General features: G+C 39.1%; 3 protein-coding genes across 9 annotated transcripts in view; 2 read left to right on the forward strand and 1 right to left on the reverse strand.

Moving 5' to 3' along the window:
- The first annotated feature begins 1,094 nt into the window (after positions 1 to 1,094).
- LOC141381348 (erythroblast NAD(P)(+)--arginine ADP-ribosyltransferase-like) lies at positions 1,095 to 5,238 on the forward strand. The gene is made up of 2 exons (XM_073945296.1): positions 1,095 to 1,136; positions 2,719 to 5,238. Exons 1-2 carry the CDS (start codon positions 1,095 to 1,097, stop codon positions 3,430 to 3,432), a joined length of 756 nt encoding a protein of 251 aa, XP_073801397.1. The 3' UTR covers positions 3,433 to 5,238.
- Positions 5,239 to 5,682: 444 nt separating this feature from the next.
- Positions 5,683 to 21,510, reverse strand: cyp2k22 (cytochrome P450, family 2, subfamily K, polypeptide 22). Of its 4 annotated transcripts, none has more exons than XM_073944039.1 (10): positions 21,122 to 21,510; positions 19,015 to 19,328; positions 15,603 to 15,765; positions 15,373 to 15,522; positions 13,591 to 13,751; positions 12,220 to 12,399; positions 11,976 to 12,117; positions 10,022 to 10,206; positions 9,802 to 9,943; positions 5,683 to 6,093 (listed from the first exon to the last, which is right to left on the reverse strand). In XM_073944039.1, the coding sequence occupies exons 2-10, from the start codon at positions 19,213 to 19,215 to the stop codon at positions 5,906 to 5,908; spliced, it is 1,512 nt and encodes a 503-aa protein (XP_073800140.1). In that variant the 5' UTR covers positions 19,216 to 19,328; positions 21,122 to 21,510; the 3' UTR covers positions 5,683 to 5,905. The 4 variants fall into 4 exon arrangements, 3 of the variants coding, with proteins under 3 accessions (XP_073800140.1, XP_073800139.1, XP_073800141.1); XM_073944038.1 differs by lacking the exon at positions 21,122 to 21,510 and adding an exon at positions 19,841 to 19,903; XM_073944040.1 differs by lacking the exon at positions 21,122 to 21,510 and having other exon boundaries at positions 19,015 to 20,750.
- Positions 21,511 to 25,357: 3,847 nt separating this feature from the next.
- trim35-10 (tripartite motif containing 35-10) overlaps positions 25,358 to 26,275 on the forward strand; it is a 25,813-nt gene continuing 24,895 nt past the window's right edge. For all 4 annotated transcript variants that reach the window (XR_012400761.1, XR_012400760.1, XM_073944049.1 and 1 more), the window contains exons 1-2: positions 25,358 to 25,735; positions 25,951 to 26,042. The gene's annotated coding sequence lies outside the window, so the exon portion shown is untranslated. The remainder of the gene's footprint in view (positions 25,736 to 25,950; positions 26,043 to 26,275) is intronic.

Raw genomic sequence — 26,275 nt, forward strand, 5'->3', positions numbered from 1 at the left:
CAAGAAGAATTTTCTGGACAAGCAAATCATATTGTCTTGTTTTCAGAAATAATATGCCAAATTTAAGTGAGTTTTTCCTTAAAACAAGCAAAATAATCTATAAATGGGGTAAGCAAAATAATTATGTCAAAAGAAAAAACAAGATTATTTTGCTAACCCCATTGGCAAATTATTTTGCTTGTTTTAAGGAAAAACTCACTTAGTTTTGGCATATTATTTCTCAAAACACGACGATATGTTTTGCTTGTCTAGAAAACTCTTCCTGTTTTAAGAATTTTTAGATATTTGGACTAAAAAAAAGTCAAAATATGTAAATAAGAAAAGCTTTTTTTGCAGTGTGGGTCAGTTGGCGTTTTTGTGTGGAGTTTGCATGTTCTCCCTTTGTTTGCGTGGGTTTCTTCCGGGTGCTCCGGTTTTCCCCACAAGTCCAAAGACATGCGGTACAGGTGAATTGGGTATGCTAAAATTATCCGTAGTTTATGTGTGTGAATGAGAGCGTATGGATGTTTCCCAGAGATGGGTTGCAGCTGGAAGGGCATCCGCTGCGTAAAATAATATGCTGGATAAGTTGGCGGTTCATTCCGCTGTGGCGACCCCAGATTAATAAAAGGACTAAGCCGAAAAGAAAATGAATGAATGAAACTCATTTTTACAGTGTAGGGAAGAGAAGGCAGTGGTGAAGCTTTAATCGATTTAATAGCGTCAAGTATAGTTATGGCTGTTTGCTGATTAAAAAGTATTTTAAATAGCACTGCCATCTTATCTTGCTCATTTGACTCAAGACATGTGTATGCACGCATGCACATATCCACACACGCACACATACAATTAGACCAATATAAAAAGCCAGCTTTCCAAGAGCGCTGTTGTCATCTGGTTACGAGCAGCTGACTCTTCAGATCTCATCTCATCGTTGCTTCTGAACTCCAGGAAAACACAACTCCAGGTAACTTTGTGGTTAAAGTAAAATATAAACTTTATTAGTTTGAGGTGGTAGATAATTTTTTTTTAAATCAGTTATTTATTCATTTGTATCTATCAGAAAGCACTGAAGTCTCTGCATCTTCTAGACCACTGGTGACCACTGAATGAAGATGATGGTTGTGGCTCTTCTCCTCATTGTAGTTGCTCTACAGGTAAGCTTGTGTTCTACACTTTCTGAAAAAAATGGTACAATGTTGTACCAAAGAAGGTACAAACCCTTGTCACTGGGGCAGTACCTTTTTATGGAACAGAATTGTACCTTAAGACAAAGAAACAAATTTGTACCATTGCAGTTTGTACCTTTAAAAACATTACCATGTTTTTTATACCATGGGAAACCAAAACGTACCTTCATCAAAAGCCCCTTTCACACATACAGACCTTTCCGGAAAATTACCGGCAACCTTTTTGAAAATACCGGTAAATTCATTCCGGCTATTTTCCGGAAAGAGAAGTTGTAACATTACCGGTAATTTGCCGGAATGCTGCGCTGTGTGAACCCAGAAGGAAGATTTCCGCAAAGAGCGCGTACACGTCTAGATCGTGCTGATGTGAGACATCTACTTTAGCCAATCAGAACAGTCCGATGCATTCACGTGCGCGCGGTTAATGAGAATAAAAGCCTTTGAATATTTTTCCGGACACCTTTAGCTGCTAGATGTTAGTCAGATCACGTTTATATGTTCCATCTTAATGCTAACTGTGTAAATAATCATCGATAAAAAGTTTATGATAATCCGTTGTTTGTTTACCTTCAAGATTTGCGTGTGCCCGACCGCCCATAGCGCCAGCACACACACATATCATGAACATCTCGACATGCGCAAGTGTTTCTCTATATGTTTTCATTGGGGTTGTTCACAATACTGATCCATCCACAGAGTTTGTGATGTAGTCAAATGTTTACAAACACAAGCGCAGCCGTTTAGAGCTCATTTCTAGTTAATGATGTCAGAATTTAACGGCATTTTGCGATGGATGTGTGAATGCTCTTTTTCCGGAAAAATTCCGTAACGTCCTTGCCTGTGTGAACAGCGCTTTTTAATTTACCGGTAAAGCCATTCCGGAAATTTTCCGGATATTTACCGGTATCACTGTGTGAAAGGGGCTAAAGACACAAATGTTTTACCAGTTGTTTTGTATTATTGCATTATAGAACTTAATAATTATTGTTTATGGGTTTCTTTAAACATATGCTTTTAAATGATGATTCATGTTTCAATATGGAAATTATTCATAAATCATTTTGCCTTTCCAGTAATCTTTATCTTCATAGATATTGTAACAAAGAAGGAGTTGTCCAACACTTATGTACATTCTCAGAAATAAAGGTACAGGAGCTGTCACTGGGACAGTACTTTTTCAAAAGATAATTATTAGTACACGAATGAACCTAAAAAGTACCTCTGAAGTACCATTATGGACTCTTCAGGTACAAATATGTACTGTTTAAAAAGGTACCGCCCCAGTGACAGCTCCTGTACCTTTCTTTCTGAGAGTGTACCTTTTTATGAAAACAATTATGTACCTTCATTTGAATTGTACCATAAAAGGTACAGAACAGAATCATAAGAGGTCTTTTCTGTCCCATATAAGGTTTTACAAAGGTACAAAACTGGCCCTCAAGGAACATTATTTGTACCACCGTGTACCTTTTTTTCTGAGAGTGTAGTATCAATATTATTACACACATCAACACTGATGATCTGATCATTATGATTCCTGTCACTGCAGGATCACAGAGCGGCTGTCGAAGGAGTGAATTTGGATATGGCAGAGGATTCAGTTGATGATCAGTTTGACGGATGCAGTGCTGAAATGGGAAAACTGGTGCTCGATACATATCTGAAGGAGGAATTTAACAAGTCTAGAAATTATTCTATAGCTTGGCTTGAAGCTAGTAAAATATACAAGGAGTTGGGTTTAATCGCTATTCATGTTTACACTAACAATGGACTAAAAGTGTTTAGAAATTTAAATACTGATGCTCGCAATGGAAAATCTAATTACAAGACTCTTAAATACAACTGGTACTCACTTCACTTTTTTTTAACAAAAGGATTACAGAAGCTGAAAGGTGGTTGCCATAACACATATCGTGGTACCACAATGGATGTTAATGTTGTTAAGGGAAGGGAGGTTCGTTTTGGCTCATTTACATCCTCCTCTCTTGACAAAAAAGCGATTGAAGCATATGGAGGTAAAACTTGTTTTGAAATTCACACCTGTGAAGGTGCTCATATTGAGAAATACTCTAAGTATCCTGAGGAGAGAGAAGTGCTGATTCCTCCATATGAGAAGTTTAAAGTCAAAGATATCAAGAAACGTAAAGATAAAGAGCTCTGGTGTGAAACTGTGATCTCTTTGGAAAGCTCTGGAAAAAGAAGTGACCTGAATTGTCATATAGTGAAGATGAAAAAGGATAGTGAAGAAAAGGCCACACTTTGAATCTGCATTTATGTTTTGCTTTTTTCCCCCCCAAATTGTAAGGTGATTTCATCTTAAAATATTGGACGGCTGGGTTGTGTTTGAATCATATTTAATCTCATATTGCTTTAGGTAACTCAGAAATGAAGCTTTATAGTGTACAGATAGCGATCATCTATTTCTGTCAATACAACAAACACCTTTGTGAGGAATGTGCTACCAAAACATTCATTGTTTTCTTCTACGTTTTCTTCTACACTTCTACATGTAAGTCAAAAGCTTTGTTAATGTGTGTTAGTTTGTAGACTGTAACCAAAGCATACTGTTTAATTACACCAATAAATGAAAGCAAACACTCTGTGGTCTATATGTAGTTCTTATAATCAAAATGTTTTTCAGATACTGTACAGTAATTATTCATTAAATGTCCAGACAGCAGGACTATTTTACAAACCCATATTCATTCATTCATTCATTTCCCTTCTGCTTAGTTGCTTTATTCATCAGGGGTCGCCACAGCGGAATGACCCGCCAACTTATTCAGCATATGTTTTACACAGCGGATACCCTTTCAGCTACAACCCAGTACTGGGAAACCTCCATACACACTCATTCACACTCATATATTACGGGCAATGTAGTTTATTCAGTTGACCTATAGCGCATGTGTTTGGACTGTGGGGGAAACTGGAGCACCTGGAGGAAACCTTCACCATCATGGACATGCAAACTCCACACAGAAACGCCAACTGGCCCAGCCAAGGACTCGAACCTTTGACCTTCTTGCTGTGAGGCAACAGTGCTAACCACTGAATCACCCTAAAACCATCTTCATATAAAGGTTAACACATACCTGCCAACACTAAATATCTTTAAATATCTTTTTTGGGGGCACGTGATTAAGCAGAACGAAAAGAAAAATAGCATACGATAACGCTTTTCTCTCGCGCTTTATATATTGATAATATACTAGTCATAATGAGTTGAAATGAATTGAACATAACCTTTTATTGGTAAACATCGATAAGCCAAATCAGGGATTATAAATACACAACATCAATTGCTCAAAGAAAGATGAAAGAGTTAGAGAAGTAGTGATGGGAAGTTCGGATCATTTTATTGACTCGGATCTTTGAGACTCGTTCATCGAGATGAGCGAATCTTTTTTTGAGTCATTTCGTTCATTTGGTTTAATTTGCCAAATTACTATTAAAATATTACGATTTGCTTCCAAACACATCTACAACTGGCCCAATTGGTTGATCACACAACAAATAAGTCATAAATAGAAAACTATAAGAAGGAGAAAATAATAATTCAGTGTTTACCTGCTCTTTTGTCTATGTAGGTATTGTTGTCTCTTTGCTCAGCTCACCTCTTCATGTCTTCAAATGCCAGTGGTTTGTTCACGTTACACTGACAGTCACATATAATCTTAACCAATGTACACAGTCTGAGCCATGATAATTACTGTAGTTCACCTTGCCAGTCATCTGGTTCTTGAGTCGTTGAACGGATCAAATCTCTTTCCGGCTCTAAATGCATACGATTGGCTTCTGTCTTTCACGTGATGAACGACTCAGACGAGGACTCTAGAGGTGAACGGATCAATACTTTTTCCGGCTCTATACGCATGTGATTGGCCTGGGATGAACGAATGACTCAGACCCGATAGAAGACTCGAGAGATGAACGGATCAATACTTTTTCTGGCTCTAAATGCATATGATTGGCCCGTAATAAACGAATAACTCAAACCCGATAGAGGACTCGAGAGATGAACGGATCAATTATTTTTCCGGCTCTAAATGCATATGATTGGCTTCTGCTTTTCCGCGATGAACGACTCAAAAGACTTGAAATGATACCACCTGCACAAATGTGAGCACGCGCGGATGAACAAATCACTCCCTGAGAGGACTCGTAGTTCCCGAGTCATATTGAAGATTCGTTCAAAATGAACGAAACGTTCAAGAACGACCCATCACTAGAGAAAAGCAGACCTGACTAGAGAAATACGATGACCTGTTTGAACCTTTCTCTTACAGTATATACTCAAATCAGAACAAACAACCATACATTCACAGTTGTAATAGCTTGACATGAGGTCACGTGAGACCATTTGTACCTTGGAATAGGAAAATGGCAACCGGCATCAGGAGCACAACCAAGATCAACAGAAGACAATTCTCAGAAAACAAGTGACTGCTGTGAAATTGAGACCTAGATACCAATCAAACTAAGACAATTAAAGTGATTCTCAACAAGAACGGATGTTCCTGGAGGACCAAGAATGTTAGGTTGTTTATTGTTTTATTCCATGTTATCCATTTTTGAGAGTTCCTTGGGAAAGTGAGCAGACCAGAATATCCATACATATATCCTCGATGAGGAAATCAGGGGAATCAGAAATCAAACTGATCTAACAGAAGCTATGAAATGCACTATACAAGCAAATATGTAAAAGCAAACATAAAACCAACTACATGTCAATGTTAAAATCGTTTCACTGCACACAGTTTATGGGGCATGGGGCTCAGTGTGAAGCCCACGACTGGTGTAAGATCCAGCTCATCTTCAGACACTCCAGGAGGAGGAGTGAAGCAGAAATGCTGAAGGAGAGATGTGAAGAACAGAAACAGCTCCATCCTGGCCAAACTCTCTCCAATACAAAGCCTACGGCCTGAGGAAACCACACACAGAAGAAAACTAAAACTAACTGATGTGACAGTAAATATTTAATACAGTCAAAAGTTCATGTATACCTTACAGAATCTGTGAATTGTTAAATATTAAAAAGAGTGATCATTCTAAATACATGCTAATCATATAATCCACAAGAGAAAATCATTATAATATAGGTTCCCTGAATGATACAGAGCTGAGCAGGTTTTATATTTTATTTTTAATAATCGTTATTCATAAGTCTCTTGAGTCTCGCAAAAACGCAAAAACGGAAATGCTTGTAGTTTCTGCCAACCCGACTCTACACCATAACTTTTCAATCCAGATGGATGGGGCAACCATTACTGCATCCAAAATGGTGAAAAGCCTTGGAGTAACGATTGATGACCAACTAAACTTCTCTGACCACATTTCTAGAACTGCTCGATCGTGCAGATTTGCACTCTATAACATCAGAAAGATCCGACCCTTCTTATCCGAACATGCAGCTCAACTCCTTGTTCAAGCTCTTGTTCTCTCCAAACTGGATTACTGCAACTCTCTACTAGCTGGGCTTCCAGCTAACTCTATCAAGCCTCTTCAACTGCTCCAGAATGCAGCAGCACGAGTTGTCTTCAATGAACCTAAACGAGCACATGTCACTCCGCTGCTAGTCCGTTTGCACTGGCTGCCAGTTGCTGCTCGCATCAAATTCAAAGCTCTGATGTTTGCCTACAAAGTGACTTCTGGCCTTGCTCCTTCTTATCTGCTCTCACTTCTGCAGATCTATGTGCCCTCCAGAAACTTGCGTTCTGTGAATGAACGTCGCCTCGTGGTTCCATCCCAAAGAGGGAAAAAATCACTTTCGCGAACGCTCACGCTCAATCTGCCCAGTTGGTGGAATGAACTCCCTAACTGCATCAGAACAGCAGAGTCACTCGCTATTTTCAAGAAACGACTAAAAACTCAACTATTTAGTCTCCACTTCACTTCCTAATTGCCTCTTTGAATATCACACTAACTAACTGTACAAAAAAAAAAAAAACTAACTACTAACACTTCCCTTCTTAGACTTTACAGACCTGAAACTTGCCTTTAGTACTTATTCATTGTTGCTCTTATAGTTGTGTAAATTGCTTCCTTGTCCTCATTTGTAAGTCGCTTTGGATAAAAGCGTCTGCTAAATGACTAAATGTAAAATGTATGTCTCTTGGTTTTCTTAATCAGTTAAACCAGAACAACTGAGAAACTTCAATGCAACGATTACAGAAGGGTTAAACACTCATTGATGCTGTAGAAGTAAAACTGATGCATTAAATAGCTGGGGGGTGAAAACTTTTGAACAGATGATGTTTGTTTTTTTGTTTTTTTGTCTCCCCCAACCCCCGTAATTTAAAAAGTATCATTTAGAAACTAAATAAAGATACTTACGTGTTTCATGGAAGATAAAATATGTTACATTTTAATCTATTCAAAATTCAAAAATGCATTCACACAAAAAATAACTTCAAGAGTTCACACTTAGATATTGCTTGACAACTGTAAGCAGGTTTGGCATGCTATCCCGGGAGAGAACCCTGAGCTCGGAGATAGTTGAGCCCAGGGCTCCCGCCAGGTCCATAGAGCATGTGAGGGGAGTACAAGATCAGGTGGTTCTCGAGAGCTTCCCTTTTTTGTAAAGGAGAAGAGGAGGAGAAAGGGGTGGATGGGGGTTTCTTCGGAAAACGAAGATAAGGGAGTAATATCTAGCTAGGCTACTTATAGTGAGTTAGCATAGATCTGATTGGCTAACTAATGAGTGTAGATAGGTGGCCAGCTGCAGTCAATTATATCACGTGCTCCTCTCGTTATTAGTTTAAAAACTTCACAAAATATGGCGAAAATTGGTTTTAAAGTTGTCCTTGTACACACTGGGACGCTTTTCATTTGCGTTTATCGTCAGCGTTTTTAGAGATGTTTTTCTGTATTCAAACATGATCGATTTTCACTGCCATTGAGCAGAAGACAACGCAAAATCATTCCTTGATGTTAGATGATGCTACACAACTTTAAGCTTCTGACACCCGCTTCAACACAGAAGAAGAGGACATAAAGTTGACATGCTTGTTGTTAAAGTTACTGGTGATTCGAACAAGCATAGATGGTTCAAGAAGCAGCTCCAGCGATGAAGAAATGATTATTGTTCAGCAGAGCATTAAGCAGCTCTACGTTCATAACGCCTCTGGGCATCTTCTTTAATGTGCGCTTGCATTGACAGTTTTGCGCTTGAGCGCCTCCAACTGCTGTTTACTGGAACTTCAGCAGCTCCGTGCATGTGATCGAAAATGGCAATCAGATTGGTGGAGAAGGTTTTGATGTGGCGCGTCAAAACAAAAAAACAGAGCATGAGGCGTTTGATGCTTTTACGCCTGGCATTTTGCGCGTTGGCGTGCTTGATCACATTGGTGCCCTTTATTTAGTCACAAGGCGTTAAACGTTGATGGAAAACGTGAGCAAAAAGCGTCCCGGTGTGCACGGGCGTTCAGTAATGAGCATTACTAATCAAATATTCAATTTAATCTTTACTTAATATTCAAAAATTTTTAGCATAAATGGATTTTTTTTCTGATCATACGGCGTATAGTTGTTTTTTTCTACAAATATACAAATATAAAAGACCTAAGGTTTTGTAGTCCAGGGTCACAGATGTAACACAGATGTCTTTTAAGTGAAATATCTCATTCTAGACAGTACTAAGTGAAGTTTAATTATAAACTAATTTTAAAAGGATCACATGTTTATGATTTACCATAGTCAGCCTCGCATTAGCTAATCATGAGCCCCCAAACATATAATTCCTGAGGTACTTTAAACAACCACAGGCTTCAATCTACATTTATCTTCATCTGGAAAAAAAAACACCCTTTTCCTTTTTTTTTTCTCATAGATTGGGTGGCACGGCAGCCCAGTGGTTACCAACCTGGGTTACCATTGCCAACCCTGGTCCTCACTTGGCTGGTGAGTGTTTCTGTGCAGAGTTTGTATGTTCTCCCCGTGTCCGCATGGGTTTCCCTGGGTTCTTCAGTTTCCTCCCACCATCCAAAGATATCCATCATCAGGGCCGGAGCAAGCTGAACTGCCGCTCTAGGCAAAGGACAATCACGGCGCCCTCAACCCGAAAGTGAATGGAAAGTGACCGGTCATCTGAGTGAAGTGTTGCGGACGCCGCCCTCTCTATTCTGCCGCCCTAGGCGCGGATATAACTGAGGACGCAGGTGGTGCGAGACGTGTTCGAATGCCACTCTCTCTATTCTGCCGCCCTATGTGGCCGCCTAGGTCGCCTCTATAGACTCGCCACTCTGTGCTTCATACATAACGGACTAAGCAAAACATGCACTCTGTCTAACTCCCTTTCTTCTCAAAATAGTTTACCATAGCCACTTTAGCCGGGGAGTTTTTGAGATCTACCTGAGCTCAAGCTCTCCTCTCGCTCTACGAATGGAAGGGAGCCCTGAGCTCGAGGATCCCTTGAGCTCAGGGCTCTGTCCCAGGACAGCATGCCAAACAAGCTCATGATAAATCATCAGCTAAGTGTTAACTCTTGAAATAAATAAAAAATAACATGCATTTTGCATGACCACTCATTTTGGTCAAATAAATAACATTTTAGGGATTCTGCAAGGTGTATGTAAACTTGTCTTTAACTGTATATGTTGATAATATAGAGTACAGTTAATTTAAACTCTACCTGCACCGAAGGGCATGAAGGCGTCCTTTTTCACAAACTGGCCCTGTTTATTTAGGAAGTGTTTCGGGTTAAAGCTGTCAGGTGTTTCCCACTCATTTTCATCCCTCAGCACAGATGCTATTAGTGGGAACACGCTGGTGCCCTGTACAAAACATCAAGACTGATCAATTTTAATGGTATAAATGCATAATCCTTACCATTGTTATTTTTTGAGGCAGACCTTTTTAATGAGGTATCCATTCAGATGAACATCACAGCTGGTCTGACGGAGTAAACCGATGGGCAATATGTCTGCAAATCTCTGGATTTCATGGATGACAGCATCTGTATATGGTAAGTTTTTCCTGTCGTCCGGCACCGGCTGACGTTCACCGATCACTGAGTCAATCTCATCATGAACCTTGGCTTAAATTCAAGAAGACCCCTTTATTCAACTATTTATTCTATTACACACTTAAATATTTTTTGCATTCTTGTAGAACTGGTTTTGACTTGGCTCAAGGATTCTTAGTTCAATATAAATATATTGGCATCTTCAGGCCAAGAGAGTAAAAATGCTCAGGGAAGGTCCGGAAGTGTGAGCGCCAATCATCAACTGGATATTGGGTATTGAGAGAGAGAGAAGTCTTAAGAGATTCAGAGAAATATCTCATTGCTGTCTTCTCCTCCTAGTATATTCCCTCCTGGGAATCTAATTCAGCTGGTGGTGATCTGTGCCGATCCATGCGAGACTAGATTGAAAACCTTGCCATAAAATATATAGAGTATAAAGGATGAAGTGACCATACCCTACTTGAGTCATTGTAAGGCAGTCGCCTTATGAAGTACCAAAAGCTCACTGGTTGGATATTGAAGAGGAAGTCCAAAAGATGCTAAAGCTGGGAGTCATCTAATCTTCACGTAGGATTACCTAGGATCATGATAACGTTTTCATCACATAGGACACATAGCATTTCAGGAAGCTCAACAAAACATCCATCTTTGACAGGTACCCTGTGCCTCGGAAGGAAGGGGCACTGAAGGCAGTGTTTCATTACTTAACCAAAGGATACTTGGTAAGTTGCCCGGCTCAAAGGAGAAGACCAGCTTTTGCAACCCCAGTGGCCACTGGCACGATCAGGCTCCAAGGACCCCCAACAATGTTCCAGAGGTTGATGGATATCCTCCTCTTAACGTATGTTGCCGCTTAAATGGACAATGTTGTGGTCCAACTTGAGGTCTTGTGAGGACCACTTTACTCATCCGTGGAGGGTGCTGTTAGAGTTTTGGAGCACTGGGCTCACAGGTAACCCCAAAAATTGTCATCTGGAGTTTGCAGAGGCAAAGTACATGGGCTACAACTTTGACCAGGGAATCAATCAGCCCAAGCAGACTAAAGTTGATGCTCTCTAGAAAGTTCAGCAAGACCCAGTTACGTTTTTGGGGGGTTCGCTGGTTACTTTTAATGTTTAATTCCCAACTTTTCATTGTTAACCAGCACCATTGACAGACCTGACAAAACAACCTGAGAATGTTCCTTGGGGCTCTGCAGGAGAGAAAGCATTCCAGGTGCTTAGAAAGGCTCTTAAGATAGCATCCTCCTTGGCTCTGCATGCACTAGATTTGGCTGCCCTTTTATCCACCAGACAGATTCTTCAGACTCCCTGGATGCTGTGCTATCATAGGTCCATGATGGGGAAGAGCAAGGCATAGTGTACTTGACCCGGAAGCTCGCCTCAGTGAAACTACAGCCTTGGAGAGGGAGGCCCTTTCCATGAACTGGGCAGGTCCAGTAGCTGATATACTACCTGCTAGGAAGGACCATCATCTGGGAATGTGGCGGGCCTTTTAATGCAGCATAACCCTGGACACAAACTTAGATTCAGCACAATCAACTCCAGTCACCATCAGCTGAATCCAATTCCAAAGAGAAATTATAAGCACAGGAGTAGAAAGAAAATGCCAGTGAACTGTTTCCCCCATGCAAACCTCTCCACACCCATTGTCCAGTGGATGATCAGCGATAATGATTACAGTATTTACTATACCATCTTTGTTTATTGTCTGTGTTTTCCCTTTCTCTTGCCTCAATATATATATATATATATATATATATATATATATATATATATATATATATATATATATATATATATATATATACTTTTTTGTTTTTGTTAATGTTTTACTAGTACCTTGTATTTCAGGGTATTTGGCAATTAGCAGAAGACCCCAACGTAGCGTTGTGACTGTTGTGTCAATACCAGCACCAAACAGGTTGTTAATTGTAGTAAGGAAATTATTTGAATTGTACAATGAGTCTGTTTTGCCAGATTCCTGCAGGGTGAAATCCAAAAAAGTGAGAACTTTAAAATGCAATAAATAAAGTAACAAATAAAATAATAATAAAGCAAGCATATTTTAAACATTAAACAGTACCTTGTCCTTCTGCTGCTGAATGAGGAATTTGTCAACGATTCCTCTGGGGGATTGCGGGTTCAGAGTCTTCTTCAAACCATTCACTATTTCCCCAATTTGTTTAAAGGATTCTTGGACATTGTCCACAACACGCTTTTGATTTGCCACAAACAGACGAAGCCAAGGAAACATGTTGTAGAGCTACAAACAAGCATAAAAACTCTGAGAAATAGCAATAAATCGCATTTATTCTGCTGCTCACACTGTGCTATTTCAGCCACAATATAAAATATTTTAGACACACTTTGAAAATCCTTAAAGATTTTTGTAATCCTAAAACCCAAATGAGACAATATTTGGAAAAATGTGGAAAATGCAAAACAGAAAAAATAAAAAAATTAGGGGTTGCACCTCAATATTTTATTAGTATGGTGTAGATGTCATTTTGCAGCCAATACAGCATGGGTTCATGTTGGGAATGACATACACGTTCTGCACAATGGCCAAGGGGAAGTTGAGCCATTATTTTTGCAGAATAGTGGCCAGGTTACTACGTGATGCTGGTGAAGGAAAACATTTCCTTAATTGCTCCTCCAAAACACCCCAAAGTCGCTCAGTAATATTTAGATCAGGTGACTGTGCAGGCCATGATAGATGTTCAACTTCACTTTAATGTTCATCAAATCACTCTGTCACCAATCTTGATGTGTGTATTGATGTATTATCATCTGAATGCATGGCACCCCCTTCAGGATACATTATTTGAAACATTGGGTGAACATGGATCTCCAGAAAAGTTCAGTAGTCCTAGGAAATGAAGTGCCCATCCAGCACAAGTATTGGGCATAGGGAATTCCATAATGTTGCAGCCCAAACCATCACTGATCCACTTCCATGCTTCACACTGGGCATGCAACAGTCTGACTGGTACTCTTCTTTGGGGCTTTTCCACACCGTAACTCTCCCGGATGTGGATAAGACAGTAAAGGTGGACTCATCAGAGAACAATAAATGTTTACATTGTCCAGAGGCCCGGCCATATATATATATATATATATATATATATATATATATATATATATATATATATATATATATATATATATATATATATTTGACCCTATGGAGTCCTATGGGGTGTATACTAACCTATATATCATTCAGTCACAAAATGGTGCCAAACTGTCTAAAACAGCAGCAGTGCAGACAAGCATACTATAGCTGTGAATGTACTGACAGTGAATGTACTGACTGACTGGGATGTCACTGACAGTCAAAATGATTGAAAATACCTACATGAACCTTTGTCATCCTGCGGTTATTATCTCAAAATAACATACCTAATTAAAAATAACAATCCATGTATTCATTATCGGTGGAGTGTTTGTATACCTGAACTGAAGGTGATCCAACCAACTTTGCATTTTCATTTGCTCGTACAATCGCACGGTGAAACTTAGGGCTGTTGTACTCAAATCTGATGCTATAGACAATCAAAGCGATGACGTTTGAAATGGCCATAGCTAGGGGCAATTTTGTTTCAAATGGTTTTCCTGGAAAAGGATAAGCAAGATGTTTAAAGAATAGTTCCCTCAAAAAAAGGAAAATCTGTCAATAATTACTCAACCTCATGTTGTTCCAGACTTTCATTCATCTTCGGAATACAAAATATATTTTTTATTAAAAACAAAAGCTCTCAGATCCTCCATAGACAGCAAGGCTCCAGGGGCCTCATGTACGAAGACTTGCGTTGATTTGATACATTGCGTATGCACAAAGCTGTAAATGTGCATACGCAGTAAAAAATTCAGATGTATGAAACACTGTGTACGCCGAATCCCATGCATATTCTCTTTGTACATCTGAATTGCATGAAACTAAGCGCACGTGCACGAGCGCAAAACCCCTCCCTGCCTCCTCCCCATATGAATATGCCAGTGACTCTACTTTGGCAATACCAAAGGAAAAAGCAATGGCAAAAGCAAGCAAGAAGAGAAACTTTGAACTGAATGTGAATTGGAGGTGTTCCTATCGGAGGTAGACCAGAGAAAAACTGGTGGACATCAGCAGTGTGAGTGGCCTAGTTCGTAACACTCATGGCAATATGTTTTGACACTGTCATTCATGAACCTGGTTCGAATCCAGCATCTGATTAACTCATTCTTCTTTTTTCCCCCCACTATATATCAGATTTTGTCTACTCTTCATCACCAGGAGCACAAGTAGGAATCATTAATAAGTGTGTGTATTATGTTAAGCGCATTTGAGCATCACATATTATTTGCACATTTAATGAATGGAAATGTTTCTGATTCACGTATGCAAATTCGTCTTCAGATGGCGCCTTTATAGCAGTGTGCATGCAGTCGATCGATCCGATTACATTGGGAAAACCGGCAATCTGCACAGTTGCACTTTAATGTTTGGCTGGTCAACTGTATGATATGGAAACCTTATATACCTGATAGACATTAACACATTAAACACAATTGGCTCTAGAAGTCACCAATAGAAATAAAACAAACACACAAGAAATGCACGTATGCCAGTCATGAAGTTGGCGTGGACTAACGCACATTCTCACGTTCATTTCATCATTAGTAAATCCAAGCGTGAGCGTAAAAACTGGCATACGCAAAGTTTTTGTGCGTACGCAGCATTGATACATGAGGCCCCTAAAACGTTCAAAGCACAGTAAGATACTAAAAATATTTTCAAAACAGTACAAGTGAACTGGACTGATTTGGCAAAGTTTTCGAGCCCCACTCCTGACCGAGAGTCCAGCCAGCCAACAGCCCCATTGTACTGAGACCATGCTAGAGCCCATGCACTGCAGAGTCATCCAAATCTCCACAGCCTCTAGAGTCATTAAAACGTCCAGAGCAATCCAGATGTCCCGAGTCTTTCAAATCTCCAAAACCTCCTAATCTTTTAAGCAATTTTGGGCTTTGAGTGTCTTTCTTGAGTGTCTGTTTGAGTGACGTCTCAGAATTAAAAGCTCTAAAATATCTATATTTGTGTTCTGGAGACGAACAAATGTATTGCAAGTTAGAAACAACATGAGGGTGAGTAATTATTTACCGAATTTTTACTTTTTTGGGGTGAAGTTTCCCTTTAATACTTAAATAATTTAAAGTCACATCATTATCTTGTCCTGAAGTTTTACAGTCTTACCTCCAAACCTTTCAATTTCCTCCTTTAAATATTTGATCTCTTCAGTGATCAGTTCTTCACTTCTCTTTTTGCCCATTCCAAAGTCTCGTAGGTTTGACAGAGCAAAGCGTCTCATTTCCTTCCAGTTCTCACCATTGGAAAAAACTATCCCTGCAGGGGAACGATTAAAAGTGGACTTCTTGTTTCTAACTATAATAAAAATGTGGATGAAGATGAGAAAGTCCTCTTACCATAACCCTCATTGAAATCCTGGAATATGGGTGAGATATCTCTTTCTCCAAACTCCTCTGAAAGGTTCACCAGTGCCTCCTTGACCGCCTTGTATCCTGACAGGACTACCACAGTCCTAGGGCCCATATGCACTGTGTAAACTGGCCCGTACTGTTTTGACAGCTGTAAGATGGAAAAGATGAAAGCCGTGAATTGTAAAGGAATGTAATTTGTCCGGCATAAATACCGATTTCTGTATTTTCCAACTTCAACATTGCGTCCCCTAGAAATTGTCTAAAATCACAAATTTTTAGTGAGGATCGTAGTTTTCATTAAACTAGACAATCTGATCGTTGGCAACATAAGTGTTCATCTTGCATGAGAACGAGAATCTGCTTCATTCAGGTCAGCATTCAAAGACATGATGGTACCAAAACAATGTCAAGACAATGGCTGATTGAGGGAATTTGGCCAGGACTCTGGGGTTACACCCCTACTCTTTACGAGAAGTGCCATGGGATTTTTAATGACCACTGGAGTCAGGACCTTGGTTTAACATCTCATCCAAACGATGGTGCTCACTGACAATATAGTGTCCCTTTCATTTTAATGGGGCATAAGGACCCACACAGACCGCAGGTTGAGTGCCCCCCTCTCCTTAACACCAATTCCAACATCAAGCTTGTTTTCTCATGAGGTCTCCCATCCAGGAACTGACCAGGCTCAGCCTTCTTAGCTTCAGTGAGTAACCGGTCTTGGGTGGCAGGGTGATATGGCTGTGTCAAGTAGCTAATTCATATTCATTTGTATGATCTCTTTTGGATTTGTTTAGTACTGTACGAGTCCCTGTCATGTGTGTGTTTTTCTGTTTAGTTATTTGTTTCATATGCCACAACCGTCACCTTAAGGTATGTCAGCGCAGGTGTCATGAGGAAGTTGATGTGAAAATTATTCTGACGCAGCGATATATGACATGATTTCATGAATTCTGTTAATTCTGAAGCAATCGCATGAAATTTACGAAACAAAAACATTATGCCCTCACTTCCATAACGAATATTGATACAAGCTGTCAATGTACACAAACCATGAGTTACTGGTTCTTTTTCAGCACAGGAAAATCAGTCCACCAGAGGTGCACTTCCAAACACCATTGTTAGCCAAGTAAGGTCACAAGTGCTGTGGTTACAAACATCGCTCATTGATTTGGTGCTTCCCAAATCCATCGTTCCAACGAACATTCGCAAACTGTTCCCAAATAAATCTGCATTTGGATCCTCACCTCAGTTGCCACCCAATCAGTAGTTGTTTTGTGTTACCTCAGAGATGGCTTTTAGCACGTTGTTTTGGTTTTATGTTAGCTTGTTTTTATTTGCAATGATTTTGTAATAAACTAAATTGACCAACCCAAGCTCATTCTGAAAACGTAGTCCCGCGGACGTTTCTGGAGACAGCGGAATACATCCCGAGAGGTACGTACTGCTGCATTTATTTTTTTTCCAAGCGAACGCTGCGGGGCGGTGTGACGCTGTTCCCCTTTCGCGCTCGCCGGCTGACCGCTTACCTCCTTGTGGAGGGCTTTCCCGCTGCAATTCGTTTGTCCACTCAGCTCACTGTGTAACGTCGGCAGGCTCGAGAGACGCGGAGAGGAGGAGTCGACCACGGCGATCAGTTTCGAGTCCGGGGGAGAGCAGTTCCAGCAATCAGGTAAGACAAAAACAGAATCTCAAAAATTAAGTGAACGAGTTTCATGACAGGGCGAGAACGCGGCGAAATCCGAAAATGCGGTGGAATAAAAAAAAAAAAAAAAAAAAATCAGGGCTTTTATTTTTTTGGACGCCATTTGTAAACCGTTCAGGAAGCGAGCGGGCGGGCGGGTTGATCGGTAAAATTGGTTGGGTTGAGGGAAAGAGGAGGGCGGTCAGCCGATTGGCCGATCGCGCAGTCAATCATCCGGTCAGTCGGACAGCGGCCTCTGGAGGGTTGACGTGAGAACATCGCGGGAGCGAACCACGCTCGCGAGAGACGTTCGAGATGAGAAAAAGCGCACAACGGCGGCCTCTCGCGGATTCGCAAAAACAAAAACTGCAGCCGTACGTACCCGCCGGGATGTATTCCGCGGTCTCCAGAAACGTCCGCGGGACTACGTTTCCACAATGAGCCCGGGTTGAAATTGACTGCATTTGGACCCACACCACTTCTTTCATTCGCCATTTCCACAAACAAACTGTGCAAATCCGCCCAATGAGGGTTAGGTGTGGAGTTTAAGGCCACACCTCCTAAAAATCAGGTTTCATACTAAAATTGCATGAGCTCATATGAATTGACCTCAGCTGATGTCGGATCACATGCCCTATTGTCTCTTTATATACATCCTCTGGCTTTAGACACAAGGCATGATGCCCCTCTCAGTCTCACAAATACATTTTATTTGTTTTATTTCAACTAGAATAAAAGCAGTTTTTAACTTTTTTTAACACCATTTAAGGACAAAATTATTAGCCTCTCTGGGCTAATTTATGTTCTGATAGTCTACAGAACAAACCATCATTATACAATAACTTACCTAATTACTCTAACCTGCCTAGTTAACCTAATTAACCTAGTTAAGCCTTTAAATGTCACTTTACGCTGTATAGAAGTGTCTTGAAAAATAGTCAAAAATTATTAACTGTCATCATGGCAAAGATAAAATAAATCAGTTATTAGAAATGCGTTATTAAAACTATTATGTTTAGAAATGTGTTGAAAAAATCTGCGGTCCGTAATACAGAAATTAGGGGAAAAAATAAACGGGGCGAATAATTCTGACTTCAACTGTAGATTATACTGTACATTTTGAGAATAGCTTGATGTAACTTCATATTGATATCTATCTATCTATCTATCTATCTATCTATCTATCTATCTATCTATCTATCTATAGGTTCATCAATCAATCTCTCTATCTGTCCATCCGCCCACCCTTATATTGATCTATATATTGTAAATTGCAACCGAAATATAAAATTAGCTACCTTTCACACATCCTCTAGCTTATCACATAAGATGATGCATTTGTCCACTGGCATGATGCCCATCTCAGTCACACATTACCAAAAGATACTTTTACTCCAGTGAGGGTAAGATCTAGTGAATCTAAACCTGTCATAAACACCATACATTGTTGGCAAATGACTACTTGGCATGTATAGCATTAAGCAATAAGAGCTTTTAATAAAGAGTATACTGTACAGTCTAAATGTGTTGAGAATAACTTGATATTATCTATCTATCTATCTATCTATCTATCTATCTATCTATCTATCTATCTATCTATCTATCTATCTATCTATCTATCTATCTATCTATCTGTCTATTCTAGTCTTGGTCAACTGTAATGTTTTGACTGGTAAAGCAAGAACATAAAAGGATAAAGTGACATTTTCTGACCTTCCAGAGGCTCATGTAGGTGTTCTTCAGGTCCAGAATATGGAGGTTCCCCAGCACTGGCAGGGGTTTGGGTCCTGGAGGATATTTTCCCTTATCTTTAGAGCTAAAGAAGTAAGAAATAAGTAAAAACAGTAGCAGGAAAGCCAATATTGTACTAACAGTGAAGCCCAGTCCAGGTAATAATGCTGCAACTAGCGCCATGTTAAGAGATCTATCATAAACGTGCGCAGATCAATCCCTGATTTAGGTCTGATGTAAGCTGCAGGCTTGCTTTTATATACTCTGGAAGAAGTAGGAGGGAGAAGAGGAGAAAACTGGGTAACTTTTGTCAAAAAAACAAACAAAAAAAAACAATACAAAAATAAAGAAAAATAATTGTAATAAAACATATATTAAGATCAATTCTAAATGAGGAAAAAAATATTAGGAAATTACATTGTAATTACATTGTTAGACAATAACAAAACATCTGGCAAACCTTAATTGCAAATATTGATACTTTTATTAATTCCCATCCAGACAATAAACTTATGTATGTTTGTTTTACAATTCTAAATCATTTTATATCAATAACAGCTTTATAATCTAGCCTTGCTTAGTTCTGTTTATTTTTTAGAAGATATAATTAATTATATTTTTACAGCAGTTTAAATAAAATACATTTTAAATTTAAAACACATTGAACTTCATTCTTAAAATTAAATTTGTTTATATATACTTCCCCTTTGAACCAAATACAAAAAAAATAATTGTGTTTCAATTTACAGTTGGACTTATTTGCTAAAATAATATTCTTAAATCCACAATCTGTGAGATTTTTTAGCACCGATCACAAACGCTTGCTTTGCAGTCCTGTTTAGAGTCCGAAAGACTCAGCAAAACTCTCATTAAACACTGATTTGGATCTTTATGAGAGTTGCAACATAGTTAAACAAGAACAGAGCCATGTATATTTATGTGTTATGGCGGCTTTAAAAGAACAACCTGGGATTAAAAAGAACAACTCGATCCTAATAGTGAACTGGTTTTTACACTGCCTGCCAAATTACTCAGTATTTTGACCATCTTATGTAACCCTAAGCTCTATAAACTTGAATGCTTATTGAATTGAATTATATCAGGTGATGTGTGTTTGTGTTGTGATGGAGGGTGTGGCCAAAGTAGATCTACATCCTTATATCAAGATGTGCATAATTATTAGCCAGCTTCTTTTCCTAGGGCAAAGTGGGTCATAAAAGGGTCACCATTCACTATACAAAATCTGGTATCCGATGGTTAAAAAACTATGAAAATATTAAGAAAATTACATTTAAAGAGGTCCAAATGAAGTTTTGTGCAATCAAAAGATAAATTTTGATATATTTAAGGTAGGACAATTACAAAATATTCTAATGCTTTTTGGCATAAAAGAAAATTGAATAGTTTTGCCTTTAATTTGACTTGAATTTATTTCTGGCCCTTGCCAAAATAGGGATACAATCAATTTGTTCAAGCTTTCAAATCAAAGGTTTAAGGATTGATGTGATGTACATGGCTAGATCATTAACAAGTACAGCTCCACTCATTATCTTATAAATCCAAGTTCATCCAGGTTTAAATTCTTGTACATTGTTGGCCAAAATTATTACATCACTGGTATTTTCACCTAAAAATCATTTCAAGTCAGTCATTACTGAAACGTTTGGTGTGTGTGTGTGTGTGTGTGTGTGTGTGTGTGTGTGTGTGTGTGTGTGTGTCAGCATGTCAGTTTACAAATACAATTTACAATGCTTGTATTTGTAATAATCCAAGGTTATTGCATGTGCCAGGAGTCTATGAGCAGCCCATGTTTCACACTGACCTTTTCTTCAGTTAACTAGCTTCACATGTAAGTCAATATACCAGCGTATGTGTAACCATAAGCCATCAAAATGTCAATTTTCTTTTTTTACAGCATGTCATGATAACAAGACTATTTAGTGTATAGGGCTACTTTTGCTCCAATATTTCTGTGAACGCAAGTTAGCCTAGTTTTTTACATTTGAATTTTGTGCCAGAGATATATTGATTTGTGCCTCTGAGGATGAAACAAGGTTAATTAAACATTGACACTGAGTTTCTAAACAACAGGACTAACCTTCTGGATGACAGATTCATTGGCGTGGATTTAATTAAAGGTGCAGTAGGTGATTGCATTTAGAAGCATTTTTTTTTTGTGCTGGTTGAAAGTCTCTTCACAGTCTAATAATGATTACAGTAAATGATCTAAATGTATTTATATGTATTTTTATATTATGGGTAAGGCAAAAAACTAAAAAATGTTCATCCAATTAAATAGAGTCGGACCGACATCTCCCATAATTCTGAAAGGCAGGCGAAGCTGTCTGTCAGCAAATGTAGATTTGAACAACTGAGCAGACGTTTGTACTCATCTCCGCTGATTGCCGAACGTTCACGAGAGAGAGAGAGAGCGCACGTGATCGGTAAAAACATGCTGAATAAAAACTTTTTAAAAACCTTAATCAATATTGGAGTTACATTTGCACGCTGGAGAAAGGATGACACCATGTCTGAAGGATTTCTCTTAGACAGGTAATGTTCTGTTTTAAAACTGTTTTAGCTTCACGCAAAGCTGATGTAATGTGTGATGATGTGTGTTGTCGCGCGTGTACTAAAGAGTGGTGTTGTCGCGCGCGTTCTTATCAGTTGTGCCTATCATTTTGGAGAGCACTCTCTATCCATGACTAAAAAGGGCATGTGCACTGCACAGGTTGAGCCCTATGTGTGCACGTGCCTGCAGGGGAGGGACTGTGATTCAGAAATTTATGCTAAGCTGTTAGCATTGTGAAAGATCACCTACTGCACCTTTAATCTTTATCTCTATAGAGCTTTTACAATGTAGATTATGTCAAAGCAGCTTCACACAGAAGACTATAGTAAATTGAAACTGTGTCAGTTCAGTTTACAGAGTTGAAGTTCGGTTCAGTTCAGTGTGGTTTAATTTTCACTGCTGAAAGTCCAAACACTGAAGAGCAAATCCATCAATGCACAGCTCCACAAGTCTCAAACAAAGCAAGCCATTGATGATAGTGGTGAGAAACAAACTTCACTAATTGACAAAAGTTGGTGTGGCCGGGCGATGGTGATTTAGAATGATATAAATTATGCAACTTTACAAAAATAAAAAAGAAAAGAAAAAGCCGACTAGGCCATCCTGGTATAAAGACACCAGAGACCTAAAACTTCAGCAAAGGCAGAGGCCAGGACTCAGACTCAGTGCGAGGTAACTTTATTTATGCAACACAATAAACGGACACTACAACTAAATTACTTCTTGGACACATATGCTGCCCCTCCTCCCCTTCCTCAGAGCCAGAGTCCCCGCTGCCACCTATTCATAGCACTGCAACATTCGTAAAAATTGACACAACAAAAATCACAGCACTACCTCAAATCACCCAATGTGGACGACTCCAATTTAGCAAGAGAACGAAAACAGCAAAAATGATGATTAAAAAATTTAAGACACGCACACACACTGCTGAAAAGGCGTCATTCACCCCCAATAAAACAAGTGTCCTTAAAGCAGCTAGACAGGCCAACAGTCAGCTCTAACACAAAAACAAAGAAAAAGAACTCCACAATATTACAGAAACAAGCTAACAGTTTAAAAGGATGTAAATAAACACTTGGTGCTCATTAGCTCTGGCTGCAGTACGAATGCAGGAAGCAGCATCAATAAAGGTGTACATTTACATACACTGAGCCATCAAAGTGTTGGCTGCATCTTATTAAACATAACAAAAGCAACCCAAACAGCATTACAAAAGAATATAACCATAAAAAAAAAATAATATATATATATATATATATATATATATATATATATATATATATATATATATATATATATATATATATATGTATATATATATATATATATATATATAAAGTAACAAAAATAGACTGATATTAACAAAAAAAATTAAAAATACAAACAATAAAATGCCCAAAAAGGCTCAACTAAAGAAAAACTCACTTCTCATTGGCTTGATTGTTCAAAAGGGAGACAGCTCTGGGGAAAAAGCTGTTCCTCAGTCTGCTAGTTTTTGTCTGGGGGAGCCTGAAGCGCCTGCCAGTAGGCAGGAGAGAAAACAGTCTGTGAGCAGGGTGAGAGAAATCCTTAAGAATACTGCGTGCTCGGCGCAGACAGTGTTTCTTCTGGATGTCCTCTATGGCTGGCAGTGTGCTCCCTGTGATACATTGGGCAGTTTTCCCCAGTGCCTTACGCCCAGCAACAGAGCAGCTTCCATACCAGACTGTGACGCAGTTAGTCAGGATGCTTTCCATTGTGCAGCGGTAGAAGTTCACCAAGATGGCTGATGAAAGCTGGTTCTTCTTAAGTTGCCTTAAGAAAAATAGGCGCTGGTGAGCCTTCTTGACCAGGCTGGAGGTGTTGGGGTCCAGGAAAGGTCCTTTGAGATGTGGGTCCCCAGGAACTTGAAGGATGAGACAGGCTCAACGGCCATTCCATTAATGTGGATGGGATCTTGTGAGCCTGTTCATCCTATCCTAAAGTATACAATGAGCTCCTTGGAAAAAAAATGTCTCCTGCAGACATCGCATGGTGTTCTGAACATTTGTATTGTTTTTTTTTGTTTTTGATTTTTTCGGCGGATAGACGCAAGTGGCTCTCTGTATTTTGATTTTGGTAACAAAACCAAAAGATTCAGTAAAAGCAGAATGACCATGTTGTGTGGATCTCTCAATTTTGGTGCTTCGCTTTCATGGCCGTCACCTGGCAACAGCTGTACGCAAAAGCAGCTTGATGATGGAAGAGTATCGGAGTTCAGAAAGTGAACACAAACCAGCTGAGAAGGTGGCAAGGGGCGACAATAGAACTTCAGTTCGGTCCAGGCAATTGAACCAAGTGTGAAAGCACCTAGGTGCATCAGAAGTAAAGTTTGGTCTTTGCTAGTTTGATAAATCCCTCAGACAAATTAAAATTCTTAGTGCTAATTATCTAACACTCACCGAGCTGTCTATTATAGATATGGGACGATAACCGTGTTCAAGGAATACAGCGGTTTGAAAAAGTCAAGGTTTTAAAAGTCAAAATTTTCTGCTATACCGTTCCTAAGGTATGAGTAAGATTTTTTTATTTACATTTTTTGTTTGTTTTTTTAGGACAACAGTGTCTCCAGCAGAAAAGATATCCAAAAAATGCCATATTAAATTATAAAAACAAAAAACAAACAAACAAACAAAAAAAAAACTAATAAAAAAACAGTGTTTTTGAAATAAATGCAGACAACAGAAGTCAATTATTCATTTTTAACTAAATAGCTTGACATGTTTACTGCTCCAAAATATTTGAAATGTTTGCCAAAAAATACATTTTGTTCAACGAGGAAAGCAGGTTTTGTTTTTTTACCCAGACATTTTAAAAGAATATATTTTAGAGCTGTAATCTAAAAACAGTGATACTGTGAAACCGTGACATTTATATCCAAGGTTGTTATATCGTCAGAATCTAAACGCCCATGCACACCTAGACGCATTTTACTCGCATTTAACGTCGTCGTTTAACCCCTCGTGACTAAATAAAGGGCGTCAATGTGATCGTGCACACTAAAACGACAGGCGCAAAAGCGTTAATTAAAAAAAATGCCCCAAGCTCGTTTTTTTCTCCACCAATCAGATTGGTTCTTTTGTTCACGTGCACGGAGCTGCTGAAGTTACAAACAGCACTTGGAGGCGCTCAAACGCAAACCTGTCAATGCGAGCGCACATTGAAAAAGATACCAAGAGGGGATATGAACATGGAGCAGCTTATTGCACTGGTCAACAATCATCATCTCTTCATCGCTAGAGCTGGAGCTGCTGCATGAACCATCTATGCTTGTTAAAGTCACCGGTAACGCTTGGTCCACAACAAGCGTGTGAACTTCCTCTCTTCCTCTTCTTCTGTGTTACAAGCGGGGTGTCGGAAGCTTGTGTAGCGCCATCTAACATCAAGGAATGATTTAGCATACTCTTCTGCTTGACGCCAGTGAAAATCGATTGGGTTTGAATCCGGAAAAACGTCTGGAAAAACGCTGACGATAAACGCAAACGAAAAGCGTCCCAGTGTGTACGAGCCTTTATACCGGCCCATGCCTAGTCTATTTGTAAGTAAAAGTATTTTGATGTAGGGACCCCCTAAACTATCCTCGAGTTGCACTTATGTAGGAGATTGTAATGTGTGTTTTTTTTCTAACTGCATGTAAATATTGAATACAGCATTACTTGTAAAATGCTGTTGAGAAAGTGTTTTGCTGGTTTGCAACTGTTTCTTTAAGGTTACATGAGCTACACGAGAGAAGGGAGAGAGAGAAAGAGAGAGAGGAGCATCATTTAAAAAGAGAAGCGGCTGCAGTGCATGATAGTGTTTTTCTCAGTTTTGGTGATGGTTGTTTGTAATATTAAGCCTCAAAGGCAAAGTAAATGTGAATCCCAAATGTTTCAGTTGCTTTAGCTGTTCAAGTATTTTCTCTCTTGAGTTTTCTTTTTTGCCGTCGTTGGGAATCACACTGAATCATGAGTAATTCAAACAGTGACTGCACTGGTGGAGTTTGTGATGAAGTAGTTCTGACCTGGACACATCTGTTTCACCGCTGGGCGAGGATTGCCTGAACTCATCGCGTGGAACAGCAGTAACCTCATAGGACTTTCATAATATATTCGTTTTCATGGGATGGATGTAAGTGACTTTTCTTGCATTTCGAGGACCATGAGAGATCGTTTTGTCACACTACAGATGTAAATGTGCACAAAAAAGTATGTTTGACTGTGATGAATTTATGAAAGTTTGTAAACAGGACTGAAAGACTATTTAAATTGTAAAGCTTTGGGGTTTCATTTCACTTTGTTTACAAGTATAAAAAGATTTGAGATTATTATTTTGTTTGGCTTCAGGTATTTCCGGAAAAGTTCCCCTTTATCAAGGGTGTGGATTTTTCACCTGTTGATTCAGGGTCAAAAATGTAAAGAGATATAGAACAAAAGAGGTCAGTAAAAACAACTTTCAAACTTTTAAGGCTAGTTTACATATTTTATTTGACACTTATTAAGTTGTTCTGCAGTTATTAAGGTGCTTAGTTCTGACTAAAAGAGTAGGCTGAACATTTATCCAGTGGAATTTACACTTAAATATTTGAGTTTTTGTCAGCGCCAGTGGTGTAGTGGTTAGTGCGTCGACACATGCACTCCGGTGCTCACGGCGACCCGAGTTCGATTCCCA

Source organism: Danio rerio, chromosome 3, assembly GCF_049306965.1.
Source record: "Danio rerio strain Tuebingen ecotype United States chromosome 3, GRCz12tu, whole genome shotgun sequence".
Lineage (NCBI taxonomy): Eukaryota > Metazoa > Chordata > Actinopteri > Cypriniformes > Danionidae > Danio > Danio rerio.